At 37.3% G+C, this 10,097-nt stretch overlaps 1 protein-coding gene across 7 annotated transcripts in view; it reads right to left on the bottom strand.

Annotated features, from left to right (window-relative positions):
• Positions 1–10,097, bottom strand: part of LOC111874649 (stimulator of interferon genes protein) — a 40,424-nt gene that overhangs the window by 6,328 nt on the left and 23,999 nt on the right. For all 7 annotated transcript variants that reach the window (XM_023870318.2, XM_023870319.2, XM_023870320.2 and 4 more), the window contains one exon: positions 9,441–9,576. In XM_023870318.2, coding sequence (XP_023726086.1) covers positions 9,441–9,576 — 136 coding nt within the window. The remainder of the gene's footprint in view (positions 1–9,440; positions 9,577–10,097) is intronic.

Genomic DNA, 10,097 nt, shown 5'->3' with positions numbered 1-10,097 from the left:
GTTGCGCATGAGATCACGGCTAGTGTGACATCACCACACTCAAGTACAAACAGATAACAGTCACAGCTGACTGTCCACAGTGCGTGGACCTGCAAGAAGACCACACTTTTCTCGGGCCATTATCTCCGTAACTGTTCAACTTTGGACATAGGTGTTTTGGGTTATATCGGCATACTTCAACATAAGGAACACCCTCCCGAAGTTTGGTCCATTCCTCCTGGGACACCCTGTATAACCACATTCCTGGCCAGACACCCCATCCATTCAACAAATATGACCACTTGACACTTTATTTGTTCTCTAAAAATTACTGAAAGATGTTAGTACTTTATGTGAAAACAAACTGAATGCATAGAAGCACATATTTTTGATTCCAGAAACTGAGTTTGAGAAGTGCTTCTAGCACTGGCAGGAACAGCGGAAAAATTATGTCAATACTGAAGAAGCCTACACTGAAGAGTTTTAATCTTCTCACAATCTCACATTTCTGCAGAATATCTCAGGTTTCAAAGATTCAGTAAGTATATTTTCTTACTTTTTAGACATTGTTTCAATACTTTTTGAGGCTTCAGAATTTCAAGAAGGTAAATGTTCATTTTCACCATTCTTGTGTGTGTGTGTGTGTCTGTGCTAAGGGCGAGAATTACAGTATCATGTCTGTACATACAAGCTTCCCTTGACAAAATTTTAATCAATTCACAGTTTCCATAAAACTTGGCATGCCATTTGAGTGTGTTCCACATTCTTAGATCTTAACTCCCTATCATTAATAATGACAATATGGCTACTTTGTGAAAATGAGGTGAGACTAATATCAACACCCTAAGATGTAGATTACCAAATTGTTGCTGAAACAAACCTTCAAATACAAGAAACTATGATGGTCAAGTGAAATCTATATTTAGATTTCATTTACCTTTCTTTTTTGTGGCAATAACTGATGAATCATGTTAGCAAAGAATTCAGATTTTGAATGGTGATCCATCAGGAAAATACCTGAATTTTTATTTATGCCTTTTTGATGATAAAAGTTACATACATGATGATTCACTGGAACCTCAGAAACGTAATGAAAGTGGCATAGGTTACAATTCTGATCTTCTCTCTTTCTATTTCTTCACAGTACCAAGACTTATTCAGCAGGAGGTGAAATATTATGTCCTAAGATCCATAAGTTAATTAATGCTATCTGGAATGAGGAAAAATTGCCTAATCAGTGGAAGGAGTCTATTATTGTACCAGTTCACAAGAAGAGTGATAAAACTGACTGTAGTAATTATCGGGGATATCACTAATATCAACTTCATACAAAATTTTATCAAATATTCTTCTTTCAAGGTTAAGTCCATACATAGATGAAATTACTGGGGACCACCAGTGCGGCTTTCAATGTAACAGATCAACTACTGATCAGAACTTTTGCATTTGTCAGATAATGGAGAAAACATGGGATGTCAATGAGACAGTACATCACTTATTTGTAGACTTAAAGAAAGCCTATGATTCAGTTAGGAGCAAGAATTGTACAATATTCTGATAGAGTTTGGGGTACCCATCAAACTAGTTAGGCCGATTAAAATGTTTACACAAAACGTGTGGTAAAGTCCATATAGGTAATCATTTGTCTGATAATCTCCCTACCCAGAATGGTCGAAAGCAAGGAGACACTTTATTGCCGTTCCTTTTCAACTTTGCATTAGAATATGCCATTAGGATGGTCCAGGAAAACCAGGTGGGACTGAAATTGAATGGGACACATCAGCTGTTGGTCTATGCTGATGATGTGAATCTACTCGGTGATAATATAGATACCATAAAGAGAAACATAGTGACTGTAATTGACGCGAGTAAAGATGTTGGTCTAGAAGTAAACACAGAAAAAACTAAGTATATGTTACTGTCTCCTCACCAAAATGTAGGGCAAAATCTTGACATAAAGATAGGCAAAAGATGTTCCGAAAATGTGGCACAGTTCAGATATTTGGGAATGACTATAAGAAATCAAAACCTGATTCAGGATGAAATTAAGAGGAGACTGAATTCGGGTAATGCTTGTTTCCATTCAGTCCAGAACCTTTTGTCTCCTCATCTGCTGTCTAAACACATATAAATTAGAATATACAAAACTATAATTTTGCTTCTGGTTCTCTATGGATGTGAAACTTGGTCTCTGACATTAAGGAAGGAACACAGACTGAGGGTGTTTAAGAACAGGGTGTTGAGGAGAATATTTGGACTGAAGAGAGATGAAGTGACAGGAGATTGGAGGAAACTGCATAATGAGGAGCTTCATAACTTGTACTCTTCTCCAAGTATAATTAGAATGATCAAGTCAAGGAGGATGAGATGGGCAGGGCATGTAGTACAAATGGGGGGAAAAGTAATGCATATAGGATATATGCTACATTTGGAGCATGGCTTTGTAGGGAGCTGAAACTTGGATACTTAGGGCAGTAGATCAGAAACACCTGGAGAGCTTTGAAATGTGGTGTTGGAGAAGGATGGAGAAAATCAGTTGGACCAATTATGTGAGAAATGAAGAACTGTTATTTAGAGTCAGTGACCAGAGGAATATCCTACGTGAAATAAGAAAATGGAAGGCTAATTGGATTGGTCATATCTTACACAGTAACTGCCTTCTAAAAGAAGTTATTGAAGGAAAGATAGAGGGGTGGATAGAAGTGACCAGAAGACGAGGAAGAAGACATAAGAAGATGCTGGATGACCTTGGGGACAGAAGAGGATATTCTCATTTGAAGGAGAAAGCTATAGATCAGCCCTGTCCAACACGGCGCCCATGGTATATTTTTCTGGCACCCTCCGTAACCACATATAATTGAGCCGATTTTTAATATTAATTCAAATTGTAAGACAAGAGACATTTTTGAACGTCTGAGTACTGTTAAATATTTTCGAAAAATTTTATTATTATTATTATTGTTGTTGTTTTTATTATTATTATTATTATTATTATTATTATTATTATTATAGTAGTAGTAGTAGTAGTGTGTGGTGGCGCACACACCTCCCTAGGCATCAGTGAATTGTGCCCGAGTACATAAGAAAGTTGGACAGCAATGCTGTAGATCGGATTAAGTGGAGGAACTTTTTTGGAAGAGACTGTGGACCTGTCGTCTGACAGATTACTGATGAATGAATGAATGAATACAATATTGGAGGGAAAGGTAGAAGGAAAGAGATCACTGGGAAGACCAAGACGTAGTGGGTGGGCAATATTAAAATGGATCTCAGAGAGATAAGATGGGATGGTATCAATTGGATTGATCTGGCTAAGGATAGGGACCAGTGGAGGAATCTTGTGAACATGGTAATGAACCTTTGGGTTCCATAAAATGATGGGAAGTTCCTGAGTAGCTGCACAATTGGTGGCTTATCAAAAAGGGTTCAGCTCCATGATGAGTGATGAGTGACAGTACCAAGACTGGCTCTGGTTTTCACCGAGCCTCTTATCCACTGAATTCGGGGAGCTCTCCTGCCAGTAGTAAAGTAGCTGGAATGTGAAGCTGATCACTAATCTCCATCTAGTGGTGATGTTATAAATATATGGAATATACCTCCACTACTCTATGCCTCTTTATGGTGTGGTGCTCATTTAAGCATACAGACATCTTTACTTTTTTCTTATTCTTTTTTACACATCTTGAAGCTCCTACTAGTAGGTCTGAAAAAATATGCTAAATGACAGAAATATCTGCTTTCAAAATCCAATTCAAAAAATATTATGCATGCCCTTGAATAACTACACAATGTCTAATAATAAGTAGGAAAGAACATTAACAAATCAATGAGCATCCTGAAGGCATATTCTGGGGCTGGTGTAATAGTTCTCTTCCTACCCCTTCCTTACACCTTTTGTGCGCCATTATTGTAGCTGCCTCTTTCACTGTACTAATAATTATCTCAGGTTGTTTTTATTATATAAGGAGGTTAGGTTTGTTGTATTTGGTAGAGCTGAGGTTCTTTTTCTCAAGGCCTTTAATGGACCTCAACTCCGAGAAGGCAGGAAATAAACTCAAAGCTACGCAAACACATATCAAGTTTAACTGGTTTATTATTATTAAACATTTAGGCCCTTTGTTACTCAATCTAATTTTCCTTGCAATTTGATTAATTTTGTATTTATATTTCTTTGAAGCACAACACTTTTTGCTTGTAGCCTTACTATTTATTACTTTCAACTGACTGACACAAGTTTTGCTTCTATATTCAAAGAGAGCCAGTGTGAGACTGACTTCTTTCCAAACCATGAGGTCCTTGGTCCATCAGCTTCTTGTCTCTGTCACACCCTTAAATTCTAGTGATTGGACATTTTTGAAATTAGGGAGTTCACTTTATTTCCCTGATTTCCAGTCAGCTCACTGTGACTTTGGATTTTAGCCCTTAAAACATAATGTAACTTTCGACAGGTCTTTGATGGATGCTACGCCTCGCTTCAGTCTCTGGCCCTCCTCCTTAAGAGTTACAATCTGCAGAAGCTGTCAAGTTTCAAATTATCAAAGACTGCCACAGTTACACTTTCGAGCCAAAATTCTCAGAAATATCCTCTGCAATATTCTACTGCAAGTGTGAGAATAACCTAATTCTTACATACAAGAATAGGCCTATGTCTCACTGATTTGTTCATAACCACCAACTGTGAAACAATTAAATTTCTAATTAATAAACTTAATTAAATTTAAATGGGTGCATGGCAGTGGTGCGGTTACACTGGTATTCAAAAATGAAACAGATGGTGTTTACTAAGTGCAGAGGCATTATAGTTTTAACCAGTTACCACTTAATATTGTATGATAGCATCCTGCTGCACATCATTTAATTATTCCTATTAGTTATTAGTAGGGACCAGATTTTGATGCAAATGCATAGCTCTTTCTTGCAACCAGAAAGTATGCTTGTTTGGATATATGTATGAATTACTTCATTTCTTAAATTCCAGACATGGTTGGATAGTGCATATAAATGCATACTTCGCCTGTTTTATGAATAAGCATAGTATTTTCGAAGATCTCTATTTATACTGCATATTTCCTTCTTAAAATATTTACCATATATATTTTTTAATTTTATATTCAAATTTTCAATCGTGGTCATGTGTATACAATTTTTCTTTTCCATATTAGAATATGTTGCATATTTGACTCAACATTTCGTCATGATTCATGTTTCTGATGCAATACCCAGGACGGGACTTTCCCGATCTTTCCACTCGTAACTTGCCTCATCCGTGTACCATCAAAGTGGCTGCGAAGAGATTAGTTGGAAGTGTTCACATGTGGCCACTATCAACGTAATACTATTCAACCGATAAGGACTTCATTTATTTATTTCCAAAGTCTCCATGAGGTTCGCTACGCTTCTTCATTTGAAGCTGGGGGCCATTAACATTAGTGGTGACTAGTCTGTAGTTAAGTTTGTTTAGCTTTCTGTAGTCATGTCGAAAGTGAAAGGAAGTCAGAAAACTAAATTACAGCTGTATGAGCGGGTGTTCAAAGGAGAGATGATAAGTATGGATAACGAAATTCTTTATTGTCAAGCGTTTGAGAAAACAGTTGGTTGTGAAAAAAGCTTTCACGTGCTTCAGCATTTGAACACTAATATACACAAAGAGAATATTAAAATTAAATCCACAAAAAGTGCTCCTGTTCAAAAATTGCTTAGTGAATTTTCTAATAATAGTTTTTCACAGTTTTCCTTTGATTTATGCAAAGCATTTTTAGTGGCAGATATTCTGCTGTGGAAACTAACCAATCATACTCTGAGAAACTTCATAGAGAAGTATACACAGTGCAAAGTGCTGGATGAATCTACTGTGCACAAAAATTACGTGAAGCAGTGTTACGATCTTACAATTGAAAGCATTAGAGATAAGATTCAAGATAATTTTGTGTGGGTATCAATCAATGAAACACGTCATTGTGAGGGACGGTTTATTGCAAATTCTATACCTGGATCCCTTAATAAGAATGAACAATCTATCCCATATCTTCCTGCGGTAGAGCAATTTGAAACCACAAATAGCTCCACAGTTTCCAAATTTTTTATCAATGCCATGAATTTACTATGGCCGAATGGTATTCAGTACGAGCGCGTATTGCATTTTGTGACCGATGCCGCAAGTTATATGAGGAAAGCCGGTACTGTTCTTAAAGTTATATTTCCAAATATGACATTTTTGACTTGCCTTGCCCATGGGTTGCACCATGTTGCAGAAACAATTTGTGCAGATTTTCTGCTTATTGACAAGTTGGTGTCTTCTGTGAAGAAGGTATTTGCTAAAGCGCCATACAGATAAGAAGCCTTTAAAGCAGTAGCACCAAGCATTCCACTTCCACCAGAACCAATTTTAACGCGCTGGGGCATATGGCTGTGTGCAGCGAGTTATTATACCGAACATTTAGAAACAGTTAGGAATGTCGTGAATACACTTGATCCCAAGAATGCAGCATCAATTCAAATTGCCCAAGATGTACTAAAAACACAGAACTAGAAACTAATCTTTTCTATATATCTGCTCACTTCTCTCATCTTCCATCCGCAATTTCCTCACTGGAGGCAAGCAATAGCAATACTACTTTGTATCAGTCATTAAGTGTGTTCAAAACCGCTGTTCCCAAATTGAATTCGGTTCCTGGAAGAGTTGGTGAACTAGTAAAGGAAAAAGTACACAGCATTCTTTAAAAAAATCCAGAATATGAACAAATCTGTGAAATTGAAGAAATTTTATCCGGTAAACGTACTGAACTGCCAAGTAAAAAATCACTAACAGCGGAGCAAATAGCGGCTTTTGTACACGCACCTCTAAGTTCCTGTGAGGTGGGAAGAAGTTTTTCCCACTATAAATAAATCTTACGAGATAATAGGAGGTGACTAACTATGGAAAACCTAAAACACTTAGTAACTGTGAACTGCAACAGAAGAGAAGTTGAAAGTTCAGAGAGCTAAATGTGAGTACCATTGTTTTTTAAATTTGTAATGAAATACATTGGCTTTGTTGCACGATTTGTATTTAAGTACAGCCTTTTATTGCAAGTGAATCATTCTGTGATTACATAAAATGAACTTAAATATTGATTTGCTGGTCTTAAAATAATGTAAAATCAATTTTAATATTTGGTATAAATTTTTATGTGCGTATTTTAGTGCATATTTTGGAAGTTTTTCATGCATAAATGCATACATATTTAAGGGATTATTAGGGCATAAAAATCCGGTCCATAGTTATTAGCTGTCTCACATGCAACTTGCTTTTTAAAATTGTAGAAGTTTAAAACACTACACTACACTAAACTCTCTTCTACATCACTGGTGTGCACATTACATTTCGACCAACAGTGGTCACCTTCAGGTGTCACTAAAATTGTGATAGTTTTAGAAAGCAAGATGCATGTGAGATAGCTAATAACTAACAGGAATAAACAAGTTACCACTTAGTTTTTATTAAAATGGTATTCAGGTATGAATTTCAAATACTAACACCATGTGTTTTGAATGCAGTACATAGCATTGTGATGTGATGTGACAAACCACAAAGTCTGGCTTAAGTAAATACAGAGGGGTCCAGAAAATTTACTAACTCTTTGATAGTCAGTGTCTTTGGAACAAAATGACATGTAGTTACAATTCTTGTGCGGAGAGAGAGAGTCATTGTATGTGTTCGAAGTGACCACCATCAGCGGCTAAATACTGTCGATGCCGCTGAACTGCTGAGTGATACGGCTGTCAGTGTGTCCGGTGTGATGGCTGCACACGACACTTTGATGGTCGATGGAATAGTACCATTCATTTTGAATTGCGCCTTGTCAGACCAGATAACTTTCCCTGCAAACTCCTCATCCTTGCGAACCATGCCTTCAAACCACTCGCAGTATTCAAGCCTTCGATCCGGGTCATCCTTGTTCATAGCGTGCAGCAGTCTTGGAATGTATACTTTCCACTTTGCAGCCTTCAGAATTCACTGTATACTTGATCACCTTACCCCACTTTCACATGCACACTGATTCACAGATTTTTGCGGTGATTGTGTAAAGTGTTGCAACACCACGGCACTGGAATCTGGACTTGTTACTGTCCGTGGGCGCCCAGATCTTTGCTTATGCACATCATGAACAGTACCGTCGGCTTCAAATTTACCCTGAATACGGGCAATTGTTCGACGTGTTGGTGGCTGAGTTCCAAACTCATTCTGCCATAGTCATTGTACCTCTTTAATGTTTTTGTACTTCCAATACCACTTCAATATGGTCTTGCGTTGCTCAAAGAACAACCTTTCAGCCATTATTGCTGCTGCCTTCTGCTCGCAGCGCGCATGCGGCACGACACTCACATGACTCATTGGACTTCACCATCTGCTGAGAAAACATTACACTTCACTACCATGCAAGAACTGTAACTACATGTCAACTACATTATTGGCTATCAAAGAGTGAGTACATTTTTTTGGACCCCCTGTATGAAGTTGCTATGTGAAATGACTCTTATATGTATTACATTTTGGAATATAATATCTGAGCTTGCACAGTGTGTGTTTTACCCCACTTCAAGTAAACATGCAGGGGCATTCTTCATATTTGTGGACAGTGCATGTTCATATTCCATAACCAGAAAGGACAAACTCGAAACCTAAAGGGTGCTCATAAATCCTTTTAGATGTGGATAATCTCCCATGTAATTTACAATCATAACAGACTCCAGCCCTTAAAGTTACAGTTACCAAAACCACAGAAGGTATTTTGGTTTATCCATAAAAAAGCTGCCATGAAAGAAATCTGTTGTTTATAATACTTCAATTCTAGGTTCAAATTAAAATGTATTNAGTTAATAATACCATTTTATGAAGAAAGCAGTCTTCGTGGATTTGGCACCGTGTATATGTGGTGTTAACCGACGTTTCAGAGGAACGTATCACCTCCATCTTCAGGGTAAAGGAAAAAAATATAAGAAATCCGCAAGCGAAGAGACCGTGAGAACCGGTCAAAGCAGTCTCTTCGCTTGCGGATTTCTTATATTTTTTCCTTCTACCCTGAAGATGGAGGCAATACGTTCCTCCGAAACGTCGGTTAACACCACATATACACGGTGCCAAATCCACGAAGACTGCTTTCTTCATAAAATGGTATTATTAACTTATGAGTTCTACTATAACAGAAGAAATCTTTCACTGTGTAAAAGTACTTCATCAGTCCACAGCTATTACTGGAACAAAAACATACAACAGAAGAAATATTTCACTGTGTAAAAGTACTTCATCAGTCCACAGCTATTACTGGAACAAAAACATACAACAGAAGAAATATTTCACTGTGTAAAAGTACTTCATCAGTCCACAGCTATTACTGGAACAAAAACATACAACAGAAGAAATATTTCACTGTGTAAAAGTACTTCATCAGTCCACAGCTATTACTGGAACAAAAACATACCTTTCACAGATTGAGTTCCAAACTCTGGAAGAACCAAGCGCAAATATCCATAGAAAAAGTTATAGGCCATTCCACTTCCATAATCCAAACTGTTCATTTTGTCAATTTGAACTGAAACATGAACTGTACTATATTCCTGTAATGAAAAAAAAAAGTTCTCATTTTTGGTCCATGATAGCATCATGTGAACATATCCGTCTCCATTTGAACCGATTATGAATATGCAAGAAATTTAGTATGCTGCAATGCTGTTGATGGCTAATATTCCATCCTTGTATTACTAATTCCCTACCATCAAATATACCAACATTTCTGAGGTCTAAGTGAAAACAGCTCTGCTTACTGTAAGGCACCAAAACTTTGTGTGCAAAAAGTTTTTTGGTCGTTACGACCTTAAGTGGTCAATAAAGCTATTCACCAATCCAAATACCATCAAGAGTGACTCCTACACACGACAACACAAAGGTTCCACAATTCTGTATCAATATTAACACAATCACTCCCAGGACTTCTGCAGCTGGCTTACCACCAAATCTGCCACTTCTACGTGTAGTAGTACAACAGCAGCTGACAATATTTCTCAGTAAAGATCTGTATGTTCCAAAAACTGCAAAATGTAGCTACATGCACATATAGAGAGAGGAAGAAGCTACTTGT

Source organism: Cryptotermes secundus, unplaced genomic scaffold (assembly GCF_002891405.2).
Source record: "Cryptotermes secundus unplaced genomic scaffold, Csec_1.0 scaffold56, whole genome shotgun sequence".
Taxonomy (NCBI): Eukaryota; Metazoa; Arthropoda; class Insecta; order Blattodea; family Kalotermitidae; genus Cryptotermes; species Cryptotermes secundus.
Note: the sequence above shows the minus strand (reverse complement) of the source record. Positions and strands in the feature narration are given on the sequence as shown.